The sequence below is a fragment of the Bos grunniens genome, chromosome 16 (assembly GCF_055505025.1).
Source record: "Bos grunniens cultivar Pamir isolate PY7600 chromosome 16, Bosgru_T2T1.0, whole genome shotgun sequence".
Lineage (NCBI taxonomy): Eukaryota > Metazoa > Chordata > Mammalia > Artiodactyla > Bovidae > Bos > Bos grunniens.
This window is the reverse complement of record NC_141180.1, coordinates 52,661,164-52,687,870: the sequence shown is the minus strand read 5'-3', so window position 1 is coordinate 52,687,870 and position 26,707 is coordinate 52,661,164. Positions and strand designations below refer to the sequence as shown.

The window sequence follows — 26,707 nt, the reverse complement described above, 5'->3', positions numbered from 1 at the left end:
TGCCACAGTTTTTTTCTCTTTTTAATCCAGGCTATGATCCACTTATCCACTGTGTCTTGCTAACCTTTTTGATCCAAGAAATTGAAAGATTTGATCAGTTGCTATCTATTATACATAAGTCTCTGAAAGATCTTCAACTTGCTATAAAAGGAGAGATTATCCTTACCCAAGAATTGGAGGAAATATATGATTCTTTTCTTAGTACAAAAGTGCCCAAACTGTGGCAGGTAAGCAATTATCCTTTCCCATTCACATGCTTGATCGAAATAAATCCCCTAGTTCTAGGGAAAGAGTAAGTTAACTATGGTATAGACTCATGATGAAATATTATGTATCCATTAAAAGATGTTGACTTTTATATATACTTTTGGTGACAATATATACTTTTGGTGTGAGTATATATTAATAAAATCTGAGAGGGCAATTTGGCAATTCTACTTAAATAAATTTATCTAAGAGATATTTGTTGCAGGGCTTTTTATGTTTCAGCATAAAGTTGAAAACAACTCGAATACCTCTTAATGGAAATCTGGTTAGATAAATTATGATATATTCAAATAATAAGGTATGTGTTATATGCTAGAAAGATCTCTCAGATGTATTGTGAAATTTTTTTAAGTTTTAGAACACTAAGTCATTTTTAAGGATTATAAAAATATGTATACTTCTATAAAACACACGCTTACATAAATGTGTGTAAAAACACATATGTTTTAGATTCAAGAAACCCAAGTTAAAATTTTGAAAGTTCAAAAAAGGGAAAAGCACTGGGCTGACAGCCCCATCCCACCCTGACTAGGGCATCCAAGAGGCACATCAAGGAGGATGGGACTGAGAACAGGCCCACAAGGAGAGCACGGGCCTGGCAGGGGCCAGCTGGCGCCCAGCACCAAGCTGAGCTCGGGCCCAGGTCAGCTCCACGGCAAACTCACTGCAGGCCGAGGTCTGCTGGGAACCAGTGGCTGGAGGGAACCAGGCAGCTGTGTACAGTGGGATGGGGAGAAGGTGGGGGTAAAGGGATGTTGCTTGTACAGAGGGCTGATGGCTGTAAAAATTTATTTTGAAAATTAGGAGCTGGGGTGAAGTGTGTGCTGCCTCAAAATTCTGGCCTCGCTTGGCCCTTTTGCCCTCTGGCAATAAATTGTTTCTATTAGCCAAAAAAAATTCTATAGGCAAAAAATAAAAGATCATAAGAACATATCCAGAATGCAACCCAGAGAGACTAAGAATGGAAACTATGAAAGAGCTATGAAGATTCACAGAGGGCAAACAGACTGTCCAACATTAGTTTGATTGAAGTTCGGAAAGAGAGAAGAGAGAGGATGAAGCAGAGGCAGTAATTAAAGGAATAAGGGCTGAGAATTTTCCAGAATTGATAGATGTAAGAAGTTCAATGAATCCCAAGCAGTAGACATCTTTTTTAACTTATGCATAGATACATCCTAATGAACCTGCAGAAAATCAAAGAAAAACTCTTCAAAAGCAGCTAGAAAAAAGTAACTTTCAACGGAATGGAAATGGTATCTCCATCGTGTCAAATGAACTGTTAAACTAAAATTGTATATACAAAACTTTTGTTTCAAAAATGAAGATAACGGGAATTCTCTGGAGGTCCACTGGTTAAGACGCTGCCCTCCAGTGCAGGGAGTGAGGATTCTTAGCTCCCTGGTGTGGGAGCTAATATCCCACATGCCTTGTAGCCAAAATAAAATAACAGAAGCAATATTGCAGCAAATTCAATGAAGACTTTAAAAATGGTCCACATCCAAAAAAAATCTTTAAAAACAAAAATGAAGATGAAATAAAACAGACCAAAACGAAAAAATGCTGAGAGAGTTCATCATTAGCAAATGCTAAGGGAAACCCTGAATGCCTTTCCTTATTTCCAGCAGGAAGGTGGAAGGAGGTAAAGGGGGAAGCTCTGAGACGTGAGAAGGAATGAAGAGGCGGAAAAGTGGTAAATGAGGTGGTGAATAAATTTTGACAAAAATAAAAAGCAACAACAATATTAATATCCAGTGGGATTATTTTTTTAAAGAAGGATAGAATATTGAACATTTTGAAATGGAAAGGTCAAGAATAGAAAGGGTCAACAATAACATATAAGCCAAGGTTGGGGAGGATATGGAATTTTTAGGTCTCAGAGAAGGAAGTTAAAAGTAATAATAACCCATAGATTTTTACAAATTAAGTATGCATGCTGTAATTTTTAGGGTAATCACTAAAACAATTGAAACAAATTGAAGAGGAGGGAGAAATGCTTGTTATATTATTTTGTGAATAAAAAAAATTTTAAAGATTCAAAATGGCATATACAGTATAATCTCAACAATATAGAAAGTATATAATCCCCTGCACATGAGTATCAAGACACATGTACAAAAGTATTCAGAACACCATTATTTACAATGGTAAAATACTGGAGACAACTGAAATGTGTCATCCACAATAGGATGGAAAAATAGACTATACCAACAGCGAAAGGGAATGAACTACAGCTACAAGCATCAGCAGGATATGCTCAAAAAGAAGGATGAAATCACACACACACAGACAGACACACAGTCAATTCTTATTATTTGTGAATTACATCTTTGTGAAATTGCCTACTTTCTAAAATTTATTTGTAATCAAAATGGGTGCAGACACATGAAAAGATGCTCAACATCATTCGTCATCAGGGAAGTGCAAACCAGAACCACAGTGAGGTGTAATTCCACATCCTACTAGGGCGGTTACCTCCCAGGCAGCACGACTGTGAAGAGTCCACCTGCCAGTGCAGGAGATGCAAAGATTCGGGTTTGATCCCTGGCTCAGGAAGATCCCCTGGAGGAGGAAATGGCAACCCACCCCAGCATTCTTGCCTGGAGAATCCCATGGACAGAGGAGCCTTGCAGGCTACTGTTCATAGGGTCACAAAGAGTCGGACACAACAGAGCACTCACCCACGCTCAGGACGGACAGAATAAAAATGCAGACAATAATAAACATTGCAAGGATACAGAGACATTGGAATCTTCATATACTGCTCTTGGCAAAATGGTGTAGCCACTTTCGGAAAATAGTACTTTATTTCCTCAAATAGTTAACCATAGAGTTGCCATTTGACCCAGCAGTTCCAACCCTAGGTATATTCCCAAAAGAAGTTGAAACATGTACCCACACAAAAAAGCTTGTCATGACTGTTCACAGCAGCATCATTCAGAGCCAAAAGATGGAAGCAACTCAGATATTCCTGATGAATGGACAGAATCCTGATGAATAAATTATATGGTTTGTGAATTATATCTCAATAAAGCTATTTTTAAAACTTATAGTAGAAAACATAGAGTTTAGAGAAAGCAATGACAATTATAAATACTTAAAAACTGAGTGAAAGCTGTGAAGAGAATTGAGATATTGGATCTGCAAACTGCACACACTTAGAATCATAAGACTTCGCAGCTTGAAAGGATCTTGGGTTCCTCTGCTCCAATATCCTTATTTTACAGATGTGGAAACTGAGCAGTGGAGCGGCTTCGAGACTCACTGAGAAAGTTAAGTAGTGAAAGGGCTGGGAGTCACATGCGTTCAGATTTAAGTCGAGAGAGCATGGCTCAGTTGGAATCCTCTAGGTTTAGTTACCTATGGGTGAAATGAGGGCATATCTGACCGAATGGCAAGAGCTGAAATTAGCCAGGGAGAAATGTATGGCTTGGACAATTAGGTGTACAATAGTACCATTTAGAGACAGAGTGAGCAGAAACAGAGGCTGTTCGAGGGCAGATGCTGACATCCTGTTTTGGACATGAAACATCTCGAGAAGCTAGGGGAGGCTTCCAAGTGAAGTTATCCAGGAGAAAGTGGATGAGAGTGCGAAGCAAGATATCGGTACTATCAGCTTAGACAAAGTAGTGGAAACCACAGTGAATTAGATCTGAGAGAATGTAAAGTAGGGAGAGAAGAAGGCTGAGGGAATATTAGGCAACACCGCCTGAAAGGGAGGGAAACAGAAGGAATCAAAGAATGAAACCCTAGAAGTAGAGAATTCAAGAGAACGTTAGGATTGAGTGTGGACACAGAAGTCAAGGCAGGAGAGGGAGGAAGTAATCAACTTAGTCAAAAGCTGCAGAGAATACAAATTAGCCAAATGAGAGGGATGAGTCTAGGGTGGAATCATGAATATGGAATGTATAAGGTCCTTGATGACTTCTAATGAAGACTTTTTTTATGGTGGTAAGAATGATCAAGATCTATTCTCAGCAATTTTTAAGTACAAAATACCATATTATTACTATGCTTTGCTGCTGCTGCTGCTGCTAAGTCACTTCAGTCATGTCCAACTCTGTGCAACCCCATAGACGGCAGCCCACCAGGCTCCCCCGTCCCTGGGATTCTCCAGGCAAGAACACTGGAGTGGGTTGCCATTTCCTTCTCCAATGCATGAAAGGGAAAAGTGAAAGTGAAGTTGCTCAGTCGTGTCTGACTCTTACCGACCCCATGGACTGCAGCCTACCAGGCTCCTCCATCCATGGGATTTTCCAGGCAAGAGTACTGGAGTGGGGTGCCATTGCCTTCTCCGATTACTATGCTTTAGATCCTCAAAAGTGATTCTTCTTCTTATGACTGAAAATTTGTACTCTTTGATCTACATTATCGTATTTCCCCCTCCCATCTACTTCTGGCAACCCTCATTCTTCTGAGGAACATTGTTTTTATATAAAATTTGTGTAAAGATTTTATCATGAAAAGATGTTGAATTTTGTCAAATCCTTTTTGTGCATCTATTGAAATGATCATAGGATTTTTATCCTTCATTCCTACATTGTGGTGTATCACATTTTTTGATCTTCATGTTTAACCATCCTTACCTCCCAGGGCTGAATCCCACCTGATCACTGTTTATGATCCTTTTAATCTATTCTTGAATGCAGTTCGCTATTCTGTTGAGGATCAAACAAGCAGGATTGCATGTTAGGTGGCTTGTGTATTTAAGATAGAAGAATGTGTTAATAAACAAAGGGATGGAAAATGGAAGTGGAAGCTTCAGAAAAGCAAAAATAGTCCAGAAGTGCTGTGCAGTGCACAGGGGCAGGAACCAGCTTGACTCGAAACTGGAAGGAAAAGAGATGGGGGAAAGAGAGAGTGGATGGAGATTTATAGAATTTTGTATAGGGAAAGGCCAGAAAGTTGAGATTACTTAGACTTAATGGCCTGTGAAGGTTATCTTCCCAGATAAGGGGAAAGAAGTGGGTGGGTAGAGGGGTGGGCAGCAATGAAGACTGATTGGAGAACTTAAAAAGAACGAGGAAAGACTAGCCAGGATGGAAACTTGCAAGTGTTTTATCCAAAGCACTGTTAAGATCGTGCTAACTTGCCCTGGTTAAGAGTTTTCAGATTTCTCACCAAGTGCTTTCAGTTGGAAAATAGCATCCTCTTGCCAAGTTATCTATTTCTGGCAATTGAGTCTGTCGCCAAAGTGTACAGACATGTCCTTAATGACTTCAAAGACAAATCTTTAAAAAAAAAAATGATGTGCCTGTTTCTCAATCCCAACAGAAATATGCCTACAAGTCAAGTAAAGCCCTGAGTTCCTGGGTGAATGACCTCATCCAGAGGCTGAACTTCTTTAACACCTGGGCCAAAATGGCGTATACTGCAATGCATCATCGGTATGTAGAAAGGCTGCTCTACGTTTCTGCATCATTTTTACTTTGAGCTTAATGGTTTCACCATGTAATTTCACATCCTTGACCTCTGAGTTCTCACTGCAACATGTGAATTTAAACAAAAGAGGTATTCTTTTTTTTTTTTTATCTAAAAAATTTTATGATATTTTATTTAAGGTACAAATGTGTTAATTTCAGTATTTTTTAAGCGCCTGGGGTTTTTTATTTTAAATTTTATTTAATTGAAGGATAATTGCTTTACAGAATTGTGTTGGTTTCTGCCAAACATCAACATGAATCAGCCATAGGTATACATATGTCCCCTCCCTCTTGAACCTCCTCCCATCTCCCTCCCCATCCCAACCCTCAAGGTTGTTACAGAGCCCCAGTTTGAGTTCCCTGAATCATACAGCAAATTCCCATTGGCTATCTATTTTACATATGGTAATATAGGTTTCCACGTTACTTTCTCCAAACATCCCACCCTCTCCTCAAAAGGAGGGATTCTTTTATTCAGTTTAGGAGGAGGAAGCAGAGGCCTAAGAACTGGAGAGTTCCTTCCAAGGTCACTTTACACTAAGAGACAGATGTAGAAACAGAACGTAACACATTCCTCTTTCTGTTACGCTACACTGCGTCATGTGACACTAGCAGGAAGAAATGTGAAAAGAAATAAAAGCTAAATACATATAATTTAAAAAATTTTAATATATAGCACAAAATAATTTGAAAGGCATGACAGGAATTCACATTTACGGAGTGCCTCACAGGGTGCTGGGCTTCCCAGGTGGTTCAGTTCAGTTCAGTCCAGTCACTCAGTCGTGTCCTACTCTTTGCAACCCCATGGACTGCAGCACGCCAGGCCTCCCTGTCCATCACCCACTCCCAGAGCTTGCTCAGACACATGTCCATCGGGACAGTGATGCCATCCAACCATCTCATCCTCTGTCATACTCTTCTCCTCCAGCATCAGGGTCTTTTCCAATGAGTAAGTTCTTTGCATCAGGTGGCCAAAATATTGGAGTTTCAGCTTCAGCATCCGTCCTTCCAATGAATATTCAGGACTGATTTCCTTTAGGATGGACTGGTTGGATCACCACAGTTCAAAAGCATCAATTCTTCAGCATTCAGCTTTCTTTATAGTCCAACTCTCACATCCATACATGACTACTGGAAAAACCATAGTTTTGACTAGATGGACTTTTGTTGGCAAAGTAATGTCTCTGCTTTTTAATATGCTGTCTAGGTTGGTCATAGCTTTTCTTCCAAGGAGCAAGTGTCTTTTAATTTCATGGCTGCAGTCACCATCTGCAGTGATTTTGGAGCCCAAAAAAATCAAGTATCTCACTGTTTCCATTGTTTCCCCGTCTATTTCCCATGAAGTGATGGGACCAGATGCCACGATCTTCGTTTTCTGAATGTGGAGCTTTAAGCCAACTTTCTCTCTCCTCTTTCAGCATTATTGGTTGGGGCATAGACTTGGATTACTGTGATATTGAATTGTTTGTCTTGGAAATGAACAGAGATCATTCTTTCATTTTTGAGATTGCATCCAAGTACTGCATTTTGAACTCTTTTGTTGACTATGATGGCTATTCCATTTTTTCTAAGGGATTCTTTCCCACAGTAGTAGATATAATGGTCATCTGAATTAAACTCACCTATTCCAGTACATGTTAGTTTGCTGATTCTGAACTTCCAGATGTTCAAGCTGGATTTAGAAAAGGCAAGGAACCAGAGATCAAATCACCAACATCCACTGGATCATCGAAAAAGCAAGAGAGTTCCAGAAAAACATCTACTTCTGCTTTATTGACTATGCCAAACCCTTTGACTGTGTGGATCACAACAAACTGTGGAAAATTCTTCAAGAGATGGGAATACCAGACCACCTGACCTGCCTCCAGAGAAATCTGATGCTGGTCAAGAAGCAACAGTTAGAACTGGACATGGAACAACAGACTGGTTCCAAATAGGGAAAGGAGTTCATCAAGGCTGTATTTTGTCACCCTGCTTATTTAACTTATATGCAGAGTACATCATGAGAAATGCTGGACTGGATGAAATACAAGCTGGAGTCAAGATTGCTGGGAGAAATATCAATAACCTCAGATACAGATGACACCACCCTTATGGCAGAAAGGAAAGAAGTAAAGAGCCTCTTGATGAAAGTGAAAGAGGAGAATGAAAAAGTTGACTTAAAACTCAACATTCAGAAAACTAAGATCATGGCATCTGGTCCCATCACTTCATGGCAAATAGATGGGGAAACAGTGGAAACAGTGACACACTTTACTTTTTTGGGCACCAAAATCACTGCAGATGGTGACTGCAGCCATGAAATTAAAAGACACTTGCTCCTTGGAAGAAAAGCTATGACCAACCTAGACAGCATATTAAAAAGCAGAGACATTACTTTGCTGACAAAGGTCCATTAGTCAAAGCTATGGTTTTTCCAGTAGTCATGTATGGATGTGAGAATTGAAGTATAAAGAAAGCTGAGTGTTGAAGAATTGATGCTTTTGAACTGTGGTGTTGGAGAAGACTCTTGAGAGTCCCTTGGACAACAAGGAGATCCAGCCAGTCCATCCTAAAGGAAACCAGTCCTGAATATTCATTGGAAGGACTGATGCTGAAGCTGAAACTCCAATACTTTGGCTACCTGATGCGAAGAACTGATTCATTTGAAAAGACCCTGATTCTGGGAAAGATTGAAGGTGGGAGGAGAACGGGACGACAGAAGATGAGATGGTTAGATGGCATCACCGACTAAATGGACATGAGTTTGAGTAAACCCCGGGAGCTGGTGATGGACAGAGAGGCCTGGCGTGATGCAGTCCATGGGGTCACAAAGAGTCGGACATGACTGAGTGACTGAACTGAACTTTCACTTTCATCAAGACCCTCTTTAGTTCTTTCTCACTTTCTGCCATAAGGGTGGTGTCATCTGCATGTCTGAGGTTATTGATATTTCTCCCAGCAATCTTGATTCCAGCTTGTGCTTCATTCAGCCGACATTTCACATGATGTACTCTGCATATAAGTTAAATAAGCAGGGTGACAATATACAACCTGACGTACTCCTTTCCCAAGTTGGAACCAGTCTGTTGTTCCATGTCTGGTTCTAACTGCATACAGATGCTTCTTGACAGATTTCATACAGATTTCTCAGAAGGCAGGTAAGGTGGTCTGGTATTCCCAACTCTTTAAGAATTTTCCAGTTTATTGTGATTCACAAAGTCAAAGGCTTTGGGGTAGTCAATAAAGCAGAAGTAGATGTTTTTCTGGGACTCTCTGCTTTTTCTATGATGCAACGGATGTTGGCAATTTAATCTCTGGTTCCTCTGCCTTAGTGGTAAAGAATCCACCTGCTGATGCAGGAGACGCAGGTTCCATCCCTGGGTTGAAAAGATCTGGAGAAGGAAATGGCAACCCATTCCAGTATTCTTATCTGGAGAATCCCACAGACAGAGGAGCCTGGTGGCCTACAGCCCATAGAGTCACAGAGAGTCAGACATGACTGAGAATGCACACACACTCACAGGAAGTAGGTACTATTATTTATCATTCTCATTTTAGAGATGTGGCTGCTGCTGCGGCTAAGTCGCTTCAGTCATGTCCAACTCTGTGCAACCCCATAGACGGCAGCCCACCAGGCTCCCCGTCCCTGGGATTCTCCAGGCAAGAACACTGGAGTGGGTTGCCATTTCCTTCTCCAATGCATGAAAGCGAAAAGTAAAAGTGAAATCGCTCAATTGTTTCTGACTCTTAGCAACCCCATGGACTGCAGCCCACCAGGCTCCTCTGTCCATGGGGTTTTCCAGGCAAGAGTACTGGAGTAGGGTGCCATTGCCTTCTCCATTAGAGATGTGGAAATTGACACAAAAACATGGAGCAACTTGCCCAAATTTTCACAGCTAGAAAGTGGAAGTATTGAGATTTGAACCCGGAAAACCTAGTTCCAAAGTTTATACCAAACTGTCTCTTTCACCATTGAACTATAAGTGAATGTTACTGTTTATCTTCTTAGAGTAGGCAGTAGCTCAAACCCAATCTGCAAGATTCCACAAAGCCCAGTCAAGATTCCTACTATAATAACCACATCACTTGTTAATTGCCTTCCAGGGCTTTGTGTTCTCAAAAGCTTTAAAGCCATAGCTGGTTTTCTTTAAACTATAGGATAAGAGTCCAGAGAAGGGGGAGACTTTGAGATGAAAAGGGAAGGAGGAATCCAGGAGAGGCTTAAAGAAATTGCTGAGATCTGAAAATGTACAATTATTATGCCTCTAACCACACCAATCTGTGGTCTGCCTTCCAATAGGTATATGAGACTTGTCACAGCTTGGAAGCACTCCAGTTCATCACCTAGCCAAGACCCCAAATACCCCACTGAGCCAAACCATGAATTCTTTGAAGGATTTCCTGCAAGATATTGGCTCCCAGCTTTCTTCTTTCCACAAGGTGAGCATGAGAACCTGGACCAGCCCTATACCTGATCCAGGCAAGTCTGTCCCCAACCCCTCCACCAGCACTCTCCCTGTCCTCTTCCTTTCTGGGATGAGAGGTCCCTAGGATAGCCCTGCTCGCCACCCCCACCAACACACACACACACACACACACACACACACACACATACAGGCACCAGGGCCTCTTGCATGGACTAGAGCAATCTCTCTCCTCCCTCCCCATCCACATCCTTCCCTTGCCCCATCTCCTCAAGCACCAGAGTAGACCCACATCCTCACCCTGGCAGGAGTCTCACTTCCTCATCTCTAGGTCATTAATATGAGGTCAGAAGCCAACAACATTAGACGCCTCCCCAAAGTCCCTACATCTTAAAAGTGGACTCCTGCAGATGGGCACCTGCCCAAGGGATTGATCCTGTGCTTCAGCCATTTCATTCATTTATTCATTTAATAAGAATTAATGAATAAATGTTCGTTGCATCTAGGCCCCACCAGCTTGGTACAAATGTCCAGCAGGAAAGACAGCTATTCAACCAGAACCTGTTACAATAATATATGGTCAGGGTGTAACGAGAGTTGTAAAGGGTCCGCACTAGACTGTAAGATCCACGAAGGCAGGAGCCAGGTCCGTTTTTATTCCCTATTGTATTCCAAGCACCAAAAAAATTCTCAGTAAATATTTGAAGAAAGAGTGTCTTTCTAAATGAATATAAGAACAGATGAATATTCTTAGAGCCTAAAACAGGAGGACCTAAAGTAAGGGTCAGGAAAGGGAAGGCCACTATGGAAATAACTTCTAAGATGAGACTTGAAGCTTCCTTCTTACCAATTAGATATTATCCAGGTAGGGACAGAATAAGAGGACAGCAATTAGCACCCTTGGACACGACTGAAGTGACTTAGCAGCAGCAGTACTTACTAAATATAGTACTTATTAGTACCCAGGTGCCAGGCACTCTCTAAGGGTTGTATGTGTGTGTACGATTTTTAAATTTGTATTTATTTATTTGGCGGCACTGGGTCTTTGTTGCTGCCTGGGCTTTTTCTCTAGTTGTGGAGAGCAGGGTTTGCTCTCTTGTGGCGGCACGTGGGCTTCTCATTGCAGCGGTTTCTCATGTTGCAGAGCATGGGCTCTAGAGCGTTTGGACTTCAGTAGTCATGACACTTGGGCTCAGTAGTTGCGGTGCCTGGGCTCTAGAGCACAGGTTCAGTGGTTGAGGTGTATGGGCTTAGTTGTCTTGTGACACATGGGATCTTCCTGGAGCAGGGATCGAACCCGTGTCCCCTGCATTGGCAGGTGGATTCTTTACCACTGAGCCACCAGGGAAGCCCAGGATTTTGTCTATATTAAGTCACTCAATTCTCATGACAATCTTACGATGTTGTTACTATTATTATCCCTATTTTCAGATAAGAATACCTAGGCAGAGAGAAGTTGTAATTTGTCCAAAATCACACAATAAGTGACTGAGCCAAGGTTCAAACTTAGCCTATCTGACTTGGAAATTCACATGTTTAACCACTGCACTAAACTACGAATAGCATTTTATCAGAGAAAATATCGTCCTCTCCTGGAGCATTTAGCCTTCTGAAAGGGGCACGGAGAGAGGTCACTTCTGGCTGGGCCTGTAGAGATGGTCTCTTGGGCATTGAAGAGTTGTAGGAAAGTTTGAGAAAGATTATCTAAGGCTACAGGCTGAGCAAAGGCACTGAGTCCGGCCCAGTAAGTGGGTATTTAGAGTAGAGGAGACATGCCAGTATGACAGGGTTTAAATTGCCCTGTCAGTCAAAAGAAACTAAAATTCACTCTCTGTGCACTGGTGTAGTGGCTTCTAGGCAGCAGTGTTACATGATCAAGAAGTAGAATGGAGTTACTCAACTGGCAATTTATGCAGAACAAGAATTAAACAAGAGAAAAGGAGCTAGTGGCAAGAAGAACAGTTAAGAATTGTGTTAGGAACTTGGTATCAAGCTACAGAAGGCAATCCAAACTTGTGTAAGCAAAAGAGGGCAAGTTATAAGCACATATAAGTGGAAAGGAAGCCAAAGGGGCCTGGCTTCAAGCATGGCTGGATTCAGGTAGTCAATGTCACTACATGTGACTAGCTGAATGTCACTCTCAGGCTGCTTCCTCATGTCTGAGTTCTGTTTTTGCTATATCTTGGACTCTTTTTTTCTCTGCTGCACATAGGCTTTCTCCATGCAACCAAGGGAAAAAATGGCCACAAGAATGTTAGCATATCCAGAGGAAAAAGGGCCTTCCTCTTCCTAATGTCCATATGGGCTGTGGCATGTGGGATCTAGTTCCCCAACCAGGGCTCTAACCCAGGCACCCTGCCTCGAGAGCACGGAGTCTTAGCCACTTTTCACCAGGGATGTCCTCATGTGTCGTTCCTTGAGAAAGGCTCGACACACTTGGGTCTTGGCCTTGCCCGTGGGCCCCATGTTTGCTGCCAGGAAGATAAGGTACTTTGATCAGCCAAGACTGGGTCAAAAGTGGTCAGGTCCAGGGATCCATAGCCCCTCTCTTCCCATGTTGAATATGGAAGGAACACTGGGCCTACAAATGCTCTCCATGTTTCCCAGGAAGCTCGTGCTACTTGCCAGACTAATATCCCCAAGTCCTTAGGGAGGCAGTTGGATTTATACTCTCCCCCTATCCAGCCCCGTCTCGCACCCAGCATGGGTGTTTCCTTACACTTTCTTCTCCACTCTTCCCTTCCCATGAGATATCAGTGTTGCTAATCCCCACGGGAAACTTTGGGACAGACACAGCTCCTGAGTCCCTGAGACTCACAAGGAACTTGGTGCGTGTTTTTCTCCAAAGCCTTTCTTATCACTGTGCTTCAAGACTATGGACGGTCCCAAGGAATCTCTACAGATGCCCTGACTTTTACCCACCATGTGATCTCGGACACCACCGACGTCAAAGACAAGGAGTTCTCCATAATCATCCAGAAGAAACTCAACATAGTCAGGAGAGCCTTTAAGGTACTGGAATACTTCAGAGGTTGGAAAGGATAATCATTCATTCATTCAATCCATCCATCAATCATTCCATCAACAAACCTTCATTCCTCATTTACCAAGTGCCAGGCCCAAGGCTAGGCACTAGAGCATGGCAGTCTCCCTTCAAGCCCAAATGCCATCAAATGCCATCTCTCCCACTCTGCTTCTAGGGAGTTGGGAAGAACTAGAAATATATTAAATGAATAAGATTCAGATAAATACAATAAATGAACTTTACAACTCTCCCCTGACATAAATGAAGACTGAATGTTGTTAGATCAGGATTTGAAGATGGCATTTCTTTCTTTCTTAAGATTTTTTTTTAATGTGGACCATTTTTACAGTTTTTATTTATTACAATATTGCTTCTGTTTATAACTCTTCCCTGACATAAATGAAGACTGAACACTCTATGTCAGGATTTGAAGGCGGTATTTCTTTCTAAGATTTTTTGATGTGGACCATTTTATGGTTTTTTTAATTATAATTTTGCTTTTGTTTTATGTTTTGGGGTTTTGTTTGTTTGTTTTTTGGTCATGAGGCATGTGGGAAATTAGCTCCCTGAGCAGGGATCGAACTCAGACCCCCAGCATTAGAAGGCAAAGTCTTAACCACTGGAAGCCCCCAAAAGTAATATTTCAAACAAATAGGGCAGATCTCTCCTGAGTGTGGCTCAGCTGAACTGCCTGCCATCCAGCAACCCACTCACTCCAGAGTTCAGCCACTTTCAAGGAGAAGCCCCCACCCAGCCTGCCATGAAACTCAGGGCACTCAGCAAACGTGCTGATTATGCTGGACGCAGTTTATCTGGGCATGTGAGTGCTGACAGCTAGGTGCTCGAGGCCAACCCTAACCCCATCACGCTCCCGCCATTGTCCCACTGGTTTGAGGGCCACTCTTGTGGTTTACTAAAATATAGTCTGTTTTAGCAATCTATTTTCTATTCCAGGACCAACACCACACAGGTCAAGAAGTTTTAAGTTATATATGGAGACTTAGTAGAGAAAATCCTGAGAAGGCAATGGCACCCCACTCCAGTACTCTTGCCTGGAAAATCCCATGGACGGAGGAGCCTGGTAGACTGCAGTCCATGGGGTTGGAAAGAGTCGGACACGACTGAGTGACTTCACTTTCACTTTTCACTTTCACGCATTGGAGAAGGAAATGGCAACCCACTCCAGCATTCTTGCCTGGAGAATCCCAGGGATGGCAGAGCCTGATGGGCTGCCGTCAATGGGGTCACACAGAGTCGGACACGACTGAAGCAACTTAGCAGCAGCAGCAGCAGTAGAACAAATCATTCCTCATTTTTCCTTTTCTTTTTAATTGAATTTTTATTCTATTACTTTTTTTGTTTTTACTGTTTTTGATTGCGGTAAAATAAACATAACATAAAATTTACTATTTTAAGCACTTGTAACTGTACCGTCCAGTGACATTGAGTATACCCACACTGTTGTGCAGTCATCTCCAGGACGTTCTCATTTTTTCAAACTGGAACCCCATACCCATTAAACACTCCCCATTCCAACCATCCCAATCACCACACTACTTTTTATCTCTAAAAATGTGACTACTGTAGGAACCTCATATTAGTGGAACCATATCGTATTTGTCCTTTTGTGACTGGCTTACTCGCTAGTGATAAAGAACCCCACCTGCTGGCCTGGTAAAATGAGATCCAAAGCATTATTTCCTCTTCAATTTTTTGGAATAGTTTGAGAAAGATGGCTGTTAACTCTTCTTTAACACCCTGTGAAGCCATCTGGTTTGCAGCAACCAGGAAACCAGGACTTTGTTTTTTGGCAGTGTTTTGATTCTGTTTCATTACTGACTCAATTTCATTACTGGTAATCAGTCTGTTAATATTTTCTACTTCTTCCTGATTCAAACTTGGGAGATTGTACATTTCTAGGAATTTATCCATTTCTTCTAGGTTGTCCATTTTATTGGCATATAGTTGTTCATGGTAATCTCTTATGATCTTTTAAATTTTTGTGGTCTCTTTTGTAACTTCTCTTTCATTTCTGATTTTATTTGGGCCCTCTCTCATTTTTTTCTTGATGAGTCTAGCTAAAGGTTTATTGATTTTGTGGTACTTTTCAAAGAATCAGCTTCATTGATTCAGTTTCATTGATCTTTTCTCTATTTTTAGTCTCTATTTTATTTACTTCTGCTCTGATTTTTATTGTTTATTTTCTTCTACTAACCTTGAGTTTTTGTTTGTTCTTTTTCTAGTTCCTTTAGATGTGAGGTTAGGTTGTTTGAGATTTTTCTTGTTTCCTAAAGTAGGCTTGCATCAATGTAAACTTGTCTCTGAGAACTGTTTTGCTGCATCCTGTAGACTTTGGATCATTGTGCTTCCACTTTCATTTTCTTAAGGTATTTTTTTTATTTCCTTTTTGATTTCTTCAGTCACCCATTGGTTGTTTAGTGACCTATTGTTTAGCACCTGTATGTTTGTGTTGTACAGGTTTTGTTCTCATTAATTTCTAGTCTCCTAGCATTGTGGAAGGCAATGGCACCCCAATCCAGTACTCTTGCCTGGAAAATCCCATGGACGGAGGAGCCTGGTGGGCTGCAGTCCATAGGGTCGTTAAGAGTCGGATTCGACTGAGCGACTTCACTTTCACTTTTCGCTTTCATGCATTGGAGAAGGAAATGGCAACCCACTCCAGTGTTCTTGCCTGGAGAATCCCAGGGATGGGGGAGCCTGGTGGCCTGCCGTCTATGGGGTCGCACAGAGTCGGACACGACTGAAGCGACTTAGCAGCAGCAGCAGGGAACTTGATATGATTGCAGCAATCTTCTTAAATTTAATGAGACTTGTCTTTATGGCTCAGCGTGTGATCTATCCTGGAGAAAGTTCCATGTACACTCAGACCACTTGCTCCTTATAGAGGAGAACCTCTGCAATTGTGATTATCCTATTTGGGGTCTGCCTACCTCAGGTATAGGTCTTCAGTAAATACTGCATTTCTGCCCCTCTTACCTGTCTCATTTTGGTTCCTTCTTTATATCTTGAGTTGCAGAAAATCTTTTCTACTGGTCTTCAGATCATTCTCATCGATATTTGCTCTGTAAAGATGGTGTGGCCATAGGAGGAGGGAGCACAGGGTCTTGCTGCTCTGCCATCTTACTAGAAGGTTGACTTGTTTTGTCACTGTTTCTGCTCTCTTTTTAAAAAGTGACCTAAGGATTACAATTCTAGAAATTTGAAGTTTTACTGTATTTGAAATACTTGTCAATCCAGGATCATCATATATAGATCAAAACCTACAAATTGCTCGTGCTCTCAGAGAAGGAAGAGAATGAAGTACTTACCTTAGAACCTGGCAATGAGTATCTCTAAGGTGAAGTACTCACCTCAGAACCCACAGGGCAATGGCAGGGAAGTGCACCTCCTCTTTGGCCTCCTCCCTGACCATCCTCTAGATGCAGCTTCTATTAAAGGGAACATCTCACCTGGGACCCTCTGACACCACCTCTCTTTGTTCTTAGGGAACAGACCCCACACATGTTGGAGTTCACGTCTTTGGTTTATTCATTGAGGGGGCAAGGTGGAATCACAAAGAAAAAATACTAGAAGACTCGTTACCTTGTGAGATATGTTGTGATTTTCCTGAAATATACTTCTTGCCAACAAAGGTAATCTCCCAGATGTTTTCACAAAGTTCTAAACCACTGAGCTTTCCCTCAGTAGTACCAACCATTCCTTCTACTTCCCATCCTTATGATTTCACTAGGGAGATTCGCCAATATACTTCAGACTACAAGCACGTAAAATAGCCCCAAATACTCCTAAAACCTAAAATAGATGCTGTACAAACATCCAGTGTGATTTCTCAAGAATAGGTACTATAAAGCTATACTAGTGACTCTAAAAAATCAGGTATAATTCTATATGCATTTACATAACTGAATAATCACCTAAAGTTAAATGTATTCAATTTATAACAAACTCCCCAAATCTAGTATAAAAGAAATGTGAGCCACTGGCTTACTTGAACTGTGTAATTTGAGTATTTATTTATTTTTTAGATTTCTACTGAAAGATCAACTGTGTCTAAGCAGACAGAGCCAGAACTCTATACTTTTGAATGCCCGGTTTACCAGACACCTGAGAGGTCGAGTATTTTGACAGCTGCTGGTTTATCCTCAAACTTTTTAACATCTGTGTACTTATCCACAAAGAAACCTCCTAGTCACTGGATCACAATGCAGGTTGCACTGCTGTGTGAGGAGAATGAAAAATAAACTTCCGTAACAAACCATGTAATTGTTGACTCTCACCAGCTACATGCTTCAAGACATTCACATGTAGTCAGTGTCCTTCATGAAAGAATCTGCGATCACGGCAGACCGGACAGCGCCATCTCTTCCATCGGTACGTGAAAACTTGAACATGCAGGGGAAGCTCCCAGCTGTTCCATTCTAAGCAATGTCCCTGTGGGTGGGCTCTCCTCTAGGGGAAAGCAGAAGGTCTGACTCTTCTGGGGGAAAAGCCACGGCAACTAGCATGGCATTAGGGCATCTAATTCTTATGGAATCTTTGACTTTAGAGTGATTTCTGCAATTATGTACAATAAAATATGTACGTGAAGAGTAGTTCTTTGGAATACTTTCCCAGGTGGCTCTGAGAGAACAGAACATGACACTGTTGGCCTGACTGCAGACTTCTGAGACAAAAAGTCTTCCCTTAAAGAAATGATCTTGTACTGATTTCACCAGATTTTCTCTTTCCACTGAAAAACCAACACTGAGAATTCAGTGTCAAAACTGGATGAAAAATGTGAAAATTGCATGTCAAAATGTGTTTCTGTAGGTAGGTTTTTATTATCGAGCACCAACTATGCTGAACACTCCTAAAAATTCCTATGCCTTCAGGCCACCTATATAGCACGTGGTATATCAATCTTTATACATGAAGAAAGCGGTGCTCCTAGGGCTTGAGTTGCCCAAGCTCACACTGCCAGAAGTAGGGCTTGGATTCAAAGCCATGTTCGTTGTCACATTACCTCAGCAGTGGGCCCACTGGCAGAAAACAAATCCCATGTTTCCACAAATGAAGATCAAACAATCCCTTCTGTCTGTAATAAGGGGGAGAAGAGGTTGTAGAGAGGGCTCACACCAGAACTAGACTCTAATAGCCATGAACAAAATATTAACATCTACTTATTTTTGTGTCTAGGAAACTACACTGAAAGTCACATTATCAAAAACATATACATTGAGAATCTAATTACATACAGTACTACAGAAAATAATTATAAAGACCTAGCCCCTGTCATTCACGAATCAATAAGAAAATGACAAAATATAGGATTTTAACAACAGAAACAAGGTGAGGTCTTATTTGGTCCAGATTCATTAAAATAGTTTTAGGAATTATCCATGATTTGCTAAAATAAAACAGTCCATGAGTTATAGAAACCACCAATAAGCAAACTCTTTTCCTCAAAGAGTACAAAAATAAGACCAAGAATCACATGATGTGATATTTTTAACTTACTTGGTTTTGGAGTGTATTCTGACACACCTACCTTCTGCAAAGTCATTTCACACTGAGAAGAGAGATAAAGAAATGGTGTCTGATCTCACTGACACACAAATGTCTCTCACATACATGTACTGGCTTTCAAATGCACTTGGGTGCATTTGTAATTAATACAAATTCATCTGAAAGTATTACTGAGTCTATGACACTTTTGATCATTCCTCTATTTTCTCAAAGAATAAATACTAAATCTATGATCACCATCTGCAGGTTGAGATCCTCCACTAACCCTTTTCAAGCTCTGATGTCTGAGAACCTTGATGCAAACTGCAGTTTGCCAGGGGTCTCAGTCTACCTTTTGGATTTCTCGTGGTCCAGGAGGGACCCAAAGGATCCTGGAATAAACCAGGGGTTGGGTGGGGATCTAAGGATTCCTGTTTTGGTCCCAACGATCCCAGAGTTACAGGCGGAAAAAAAGAGAGATATTCCGAAGTGGTCAAAGCAACATCTTTATTTTCAACTTTATTTCCAACTTAAAACTTCATTATAAAACTTGTCAAAAAAAAAATGTCAAAAACAAATTAAAAACAAATTGTAGCACTGTGTTGGTAACACCGCTTTTTTCATTACCAAGAAAAGAATTAATGGTCCTTCTTCCTCCCCTAATGCTTCATTGGTGAATCTAGTATAGAACAAGCTGGGACAACATTTTCTGATGCCAGAAAAAAAGCATTAAAAAACTGCTTGCATACATCAGTACTAATAAACACTGACAATTTCACCAAAACCACATTTAAAGATTACAGGATGTGGAACACTTGAGCAAACCAACTTCATGATCACATCAACACAAGCACAGTTATATACACTTCAAACTGCAGCACAGAATAAACGCTGCATATCTAAATGGCTCATATATAAAATGTATAATTGAAAACCCCAACATACAGACTATATTTATTAGGTTTGCCTATGTTTAAGATACTGAGAACAATTTAACTCTGAATATGAAAGCTCAGTGAATTTGCTGCTGTTCCATTACAGGACAATTAACAATGAGACTATATCAACTTAAGTAGAATTTAATGGCTAAAGCTACCTTATGCACATCTGTTAAACTAAAAAATAATGATTTTAAACTATTCCCTTAAATTGCTTTTAGACAAATAGATTTCAAAAGATGAACACAACACTCCTTAACAGGGAGTAGAGTTCTGTAAATATAAAGGATATGCAAAATGCAGTATATACTGCATGAACTAACAGTAGCAAAAACACAGTTAATTAAAAAAGTCAAAAACATATAAAAATATTTGCCTTTCTGGAAATGGCAAATTTTTAAACACCAATCTGTGTAAAAAGGTTTAAATAGTGATGTTACTCCAAAAATATATATTTATTCTACTTTTCTATTTGCAACAGTTTATAAAGGCAAACAAACACCTGCAGTTGAGGTAGCAAAGCCAAATTCATAAACTTTGGATTAGGGAAAAATACCCTTCCTATGTTTTAATAGCGTCTTTCATACAATATTAAGTGAATTCTCCTTGTTTCAAAATGTTTAATTCACATGTATTACTTTACAAAACTTAATCAAAATACTGCAAATGTTTGTTTAAAAGATACTGGGTTGGATAAAAAGTTCGTTCAGGTTTTTTATGGAAAAACCCAAATGAATATTCTGGCCAACCCAATACTTAGTTCTGAAAATTATTTCACATTCAAAATACTATACAGAAAAACCTGAAGTCACCATATATTACATAAAAGCTATGTATTTACAGTTTCAAATGCAGTTTTAGAAGCTGAGGTTAAGCAAACCACTACTAATGGTCTTCACTAAACAGTGTCCACTATCGGTTACTCCCCTTCCCATACAGCATTGAACAGACAGTCGGTTTTTACTTTCAAATCACATAACTAGAAAATGATTTAATTTAAAGGGAAACAAATGAAAATTCTATCCCCTTAATGCAAGAAAACATAAGTGAACTTTAAAATGTAACAGTGTTTTTATTTAAGACAAAAACCAAACCAACTGGACAAAAGAATCAAAATTTGAAAGGTAATCAAAAATCCTGAACATCAGTATTCAGTGCATTTATAAGACGGTTTTTTGTTCTCAGATTTTTAAAGATTAAAAATTTCCTAAGTGCAAATTCTATTTATATTTTCCTTATGTTAATTGTTATGATTCAAAAAACATGGCTACAGGAAAAGACTTACTATTTGGCTCTATCTCTAGTCCTACCTGAAAAAGAAATATACAGATTCTGTCAGTGCAATGAAAGAAGGTTCATTTTTTTTTTTCTTTTTTTTCTTTTTTTTTTTGCAAACGGAAGATAGAACTGCAGGAGCATTTAGAGGGCGCCCAGAGCAGAATCAGTAGATGTAGGGGACTATGCGGTAGGGGACTCGCTGGCAGTACTTCTCCCACGCCAGGCCATACTTCTTCCTACAGTGGTGCTCGTCGCGGGCTTCCCGGTGCACCAGCAAGATGGTGAAATAAATCACGTAGAAATACGGCAGAATGTGATTGAAACCTGGGGAACAAAAGTAAACAGTATTACCTAGTATTTTTATTTTTCACTACACAACTACACAACATTGTTTCCTGCACTTCCCCAAATAGCCTAAAACTGGGGCGTCCCGTTACTCCATTTTCTCCAATAATGGGGGAAACAACTAAACCAGTTCATAAAATCCCACTGCTGTGTGGCAGGAGGTAGTATTTGAATTAAAAGCTATTCAAAGAAGAGTGATTAATCCATCCTAACAATCCTTCATAATCAGAACATCTGCCCTTCTAATTAAAGCAAATCTCTCCATTTCCTCCCCTCTGGTGCTCAGGGTGAGAACTGCTAGCCATCACTGCGGGGCAGGCAGAGCAGGGCAGACAGCACTGCAGGGTGTGGGCTGACCCGGACACACACAAAGCCATGCGTGCCTTTTCTTAAGAACCAAATTTTTTCAGAATCCATGTACAGCGAGTCATGAATAAAAGGTTAATTAATTCCTACATAGTCCGCTTAGGAAAAAAGCTACCAGACACAGTTGAAAACAAAGTTTTGCTTGCAGGATTTTAGAGTAAAACTTCATGCTCTGTGATTTCCTAATTCCCCTCAGACACAGGATGAATGAGGTGCTGGAGACAGAACACAGCACTCCGTCGGGGAACGAGAAACCCCAACCTCTAACAGAGACAACACCCAGACCCACAGAGGACAGACATGTGTGGGCGGCCTGGGAAAGAGTCCCATCAGCTCTCTTCCTGAATGCTTACCACATGGGAGGGACCACGCCAGGGCCATGATGAGATCACCCAAGTAATTGGGGTGGCGAACAAAACCCCACCATCCAGAAACAAGAAGATTTTTTCCCGTTGAAGTATGAATGGTTTTTAAATCTATACAGAAATTAAAAATACATGTTTAAGGATTCTAAGACAAGCAGATACATAAAATCTTTACATAATGCAAAAATACAATAAATATAAACCAATACTTACGTGCAAGCCTTGGATCAGCGGGGTTTTTCCGGAATGCATTTTTCTGAGAATTTGCACATCGGAAGATTACAAATCCGCATACTGTAATTTTTTTAAAATTTAATTTGTTAACAATTTACATATAATCTTTATTTTAAAGCATCTGTAATTTCATTCAGAAATGATTCCTGTGTTCCAAGGAAATGTCCAAAGTACAGAAGAGTCTGATTTCTTAAGAACAATTCAAACCCTCTCAATCTCAGGATGACAAAAGAAGATCCAGTCCTGATATCTCACTATCTTACAGCTTTCCTCATCTACCTGGGGACACCTTGAAGGCAAAACTAACAAATATGCATTACTATTCATGGTGCACCCATGAATAAAATCTACTGCAGCCCACATTACAATAAAATCAATACTGGAGTTCATCTGTTAGTTATGATATCTACGGACTATAACATGAATGCTTCATTAATAAAACTATAGCTCAGAATCTGTACCAGAACAATATGCACATAAATATTAACATATGCCAAATCCCACTGCAAGCCTCTTAAGCTGGTAGCTTTATTTCAAATTTCAAAATGTCAAAACTAAGAGGCCCTGACATATGACTATGTATCATCAGTCCTCAATAAAGTAGTAAAAAATAACTCTACTCCCCATTTTTAGCTTCACTGTAAAATAGACATAGCCTGTCTTGAATAACACACAGGGATGTGTTAACCAAACCAATAGTGAAATTAAATCTTAATTTCAACCAGAGACTTGAATTTTTCTTCTACCATAGATATTAGTGTAATGAAACTAGCAACATTTGAAGTTCAGTGCTCACTTTCCCTGCCCTCCCTCTGGTGGATGTGTTTAACGACCAGTGTAACAAAAGAAAAAGCCCATCCTGAATCCAACCTGCTACCATCAGCCAAGCTGTACTCCTCACTCTTCCCCACCACCCTGGTCAAGCTGTTCCCTCTGTCCAATGTGTCTGTCTCCCCATGCCACTTTCACTCACCCAACAGATCAAAAACCACATTCTCCAGTAAGTTTACAGTGATATTCCCCAGAGAGACGTGCTCTCTACCTTAAACTCCCGTCATATTTGCTCTAACAGTCCCTCCTCTAGACTCTTCCTGTGCCTCAATCCAGTGTCTGAGAGTGTTATTTCTTCTGTAAGAGCATAAGCTCTAGGAAGGCAAGACCATCTTCCTATTTTTCAAGTTACTACCAGAAAAAGAGGGCTCTCAACAAAAAAAAGTGAACCATTACTAAAACAATAAAATTGTATTGTTTTTAACAATAATTGTATTACTTTTAAATAAACAGCCTCTTGATGAAAGTGAAAGAGGAGAGTGAAAAAGTTGGCTTAAAGCTCAACATTCAGAAAACTAAGATCATGCCATCCAGTTCTATCATTTCATGGCAAATAGATGGGGAAACAGTAGAAACAGTGGCTGACTTTATTTTTGGGAGGCTCCAAAATCACTGCAGATGGTGACTGTAGCCATGAAATTAAAAGACACTTACTCCTTGGAAGAAAAATTATGACCAACCTAGACAGCATATTAAAAAGCAGAGATGTTACTTTGCCAACAAAGGTCCATCTAGTCAAAGCTATGGTTTATCCAGTGGTCATGTATGGATGTGAGAATTGGACTGTAAAGGAAGCTGAGCGCCGAAAAATTGATGCTTTTGAACTGTGGTGTTGGAGAAGACTCTTGAGAGTCCCTTGGACTGCAATGAGATCCAACCAGTCCATCCTAAAGGAGATCAGTCCTGGGTGTTCACTGGAAGGACTGATGTTGAAGCTGAAACTCCAATACTTTGGCCACCTGATGCAAAGAGCTGACTCATTGGAAAAGACCCGGATGCTGGGAAAGATTGAGGACAGGAGGAGAAGGGGATGATAGAGGGTGAGATGGTTTGATGGCATCACCGACTCAATGGACATGAGTTTGAGTAAACTCCGGGAGTTGGTGATGGACAGGGAGGCCTGGCGTGCTGCAGTCCATGGGGTCGCAAAAAGTCAGACACGACTGAGCGACTGAACTGAACTGAATAAATTTTTAAACAGGTGTTTTGTTCAAAACGATGTTTAAATAACTACTGAAGAACCCAAGGAAGAAGCATCCTTTCTCTTTGCAAGATGCAAGAATCTTTTATGACTTAACTCATCCATCACAGATTATTTCATACTTGAGCTAATCATGGCCATTTAAAAGGGCACGCTGTAAACATGTGATACCACAGTACAACAGACTCAGTACACAGTATTTAATACACAGAGACTGAAATTAATACTCACGTTTCAGAGCAATGATTAGAGAAGCCATTGGCCAAGACAGTTCATTTGGATGACTGACTAAATAAAAGGCCTGAAAGCTGTAGATAAATGGAACCCACACCAAATCTCCAAAAGCCAGCATGAATCCAAATCCATCATGGATAATGTCCATGGTTGTCAATAATGCTTCCTAATGGGTACAGAGAAGGGAAAAAAATGTTTTAAAGTTTAGGGAGAAAAGCTTCTATGTTTAAAGTATTCAAATAAAGTACTAATTTACAGTCAAATTTACAAAAAGCTAAAGGAAGGTGGTTGTTGTTCAGTCACCCAGTCGTGTCCCACTCTTTGTGACCCCATGGACTACAGCACACCAGGCTTCTTCACCATCTCCCGGAGTTTGCCCAAGTTCATATTCATTGCATCAGTGATGCCGTCCAGCCATCTCATCCTCTAAGATGAGACAGTACAGCAACCTAAAATGTTTAAAGGCAGGAGTGGGGATCTGTCTCCCTTGGCACAGGTATCACACTGAGTCATTCTGCTTTATCCTCTGTCACTCTAGCCACTCCCTCCACGATCCTGAACCACAGAGCTCCCAATGCCTCTTCTGCCTCCCCGCCTCTGCCTGGAACACCCTCCCCCAACTGCAGCTGAAGCCTGGCCTGTACTGCCTTCCTCAACCCACCACTCGCTGAAGCCAACTGACTGTCCTGTAACTCAGTGGCCCTCTCTACTCGACTGGAAGATGCGGGGAGCACCGGTTTCCACCCCAGCACCGAGTACAGGTGCACTGACCTAGCTAATGTTGTTCAGTCACTAAGCTGTGTCCAACTCTTTGTGACTCCATAGACTGCAGCACTCCAGGCTTCCGAACCTAACTTCTGAGCATAATCTAGCTTTTCAGGTAGCTTGTCCACACTACTCGGCATCATGGGAAACTGCCTGCTTCATTGCTCAGGGTAAACCAGGGCCTGAATGCACTCTCTTGTGGATCTGGCTGGCACGAGCCAGAAACCTGCAGGCCCTGGAAGTGGAGACGGCCCTGTCTCAGGGCATCCCTAACCTGCCTCAGACTCTAGTACTCAACACTGACCAGAAAAATTAGCGAGTATAATCTCTATTAAAGAATCAATGTTTTAGGTTAAAGAAAAAGAGTGAGATCTCCAAAATGTATTCCCCCCTCCCCAGAAAGCAAACAAAAAGACCACAGAACAGAAAAATGGATGTTACAATTTCTGGGCCTGTTGGGTCACCCTCTAGTCAACACGCCTATTCTTTTGCACTGGGGAGCAGCCAAGATAGCACACGAGGGATGATGACAGGGGCACATGGGAGTGGGCAGAGGAAGTGACAAGATACCAACACCTGGTGCCAGGAGGGGCGGGGAGGACCCCCAACCCCACCCAGTTCCCAGGGACTCAGAGGGCTGCAGGACAGAAGCAGAGGCTCAGAGGAAGGGTCATTCACATTTAAGTTCATAGTCTCCATTTCTCAAGGTGTGCCACATTAACACGCAGAGGAATTTCTATCACTCAATCAAATAAGAAAATTATTAAGCATCCGCTAACTAAACAGCAGCGTGCCAGATACTAAAGAAAACCACAAAATCAAGTTTCTTCTTCAAGAGGCTAACTATAATCTGGCTGAGACAGTGATGACTTATTTAAAAAATAACTTCCCAACTTTAATCCGCTACCCTGGGTAAAAAACTGCCGCAAGAGTTTTGCCTTAAGACACAATCATTTTTTGTTAATTAACAGAAGTCAACGTTTGTTTCAATCTCTAGAAAATATGAATTTCTAAGTCACTTAAAAAGTGACCTCCATGACAAGACAGAAAACTCGAAGGAAGAATTACTCATCACCAGATAGGAATTAAAAAAAATAATCTCTGAGGGGATAAAACAACAGAGGAAATATCATCTGGCTCGTAAAACATATCCTACCATCTTCTGAGCATCTATTTATTACATAATCAAAGAAAGACCTCCAACTGGCAAGATGAAGTGCATTTATAAGAGCTGGTGTTTTTTTTAACTTCAGAAACATGTTTAATTTTGAGTATTAAACATGGCTGAGAATTTTGGAATTTTCAGAGGACTCTGTATCAGATGCTCCCAATATCTTTGCAGTTTCCCAGGCTGAGCCCAGGTCCGCATTTAGTGGTAGGAGCTCAGTAAGAGTCCAAATGTGGCTACCTGTACTCAAGATCTGCTTACCTCCAAGAGGTCCTAATCTCCTCCCAAAGAAAAGGAAGATTATCAACATATCAATATCAAGTTCTCAAAGTCGCCTTGACTGAGTATAACCAAATAAT

At 40.8% G+C, this 26,707-nt stretch overlaps 2 protein-coding genes across 4 annotated transcripts in view; one reads left to right on the top strand and one right to left on the bottom strand.

Moving 5' to 3' along the window:
• Positions 1–17,397, top strand: part of DNAH14 (dynein axonemal heavy chain 14) — a 376,358-nt gene extending 358,961 nt beyond the window's left edge. For both annotated transcript variants that reach the window (XM_086345146.1, XM_086345147.1), the window contains 6 exons: positions 31–227; positions 5,539–5,651; positions 9,970–10,109; positions 12,942–13,105; positions 16,625–16,771; positions 17,165–17,397. In XM_086345146.1, coding sequence (XP_086201272.1) covers positions 31–227; positions 5,539–5,651; positions 9,970–10,109; positions 12,942–13,105; positions 16,625–16,771; positions 17,165–17,380 — 977 coding nt within the window. In that variant the 3' untranslated portion in view covers positions 17,381–17,397. The remainder of the gene's footprint in view (positions 1–30; positions 228–5,538; positions 5,652–9,969; positions 10,110–12,941; positions 13,106–16,624; positions 16,772–17,164) is intronic.
• A 1,716-nt stretch (positions 17,398–19,113) lies between these two features.
• Positions 19,114–26,707, bottom strand: part of LBR (lamin B receptor) — a 28,239-nt gene continuing 20,645 nt past the window's right edge. For both annotated transcript variants that reach the window (XM_086345145.1, XM_086345144.1), the window contains exons 11-14: positions 24,413–24,581; positions 22,129–22,209; positions 21,904–22,026; positions 19,114–21,163 (exon numbers count right to left, since the gene is read on the bottom strand). In XM_086345145.1, coding sequence (XP_086201271.1) covers positions 21,003–21,163; positions 21,904–22,026; positions 22,129–22,209; positions 24,413–24,581 — 534 coding nt within the window. In that variant the 3' untranslated portion in view covers positions 19,114–21,002. The remainder of the gene's footprint in view (positions 21,164–21,903; positions 22,027–22,128; positions 22,210–24,412; positions 24,582–26,707) is intronic.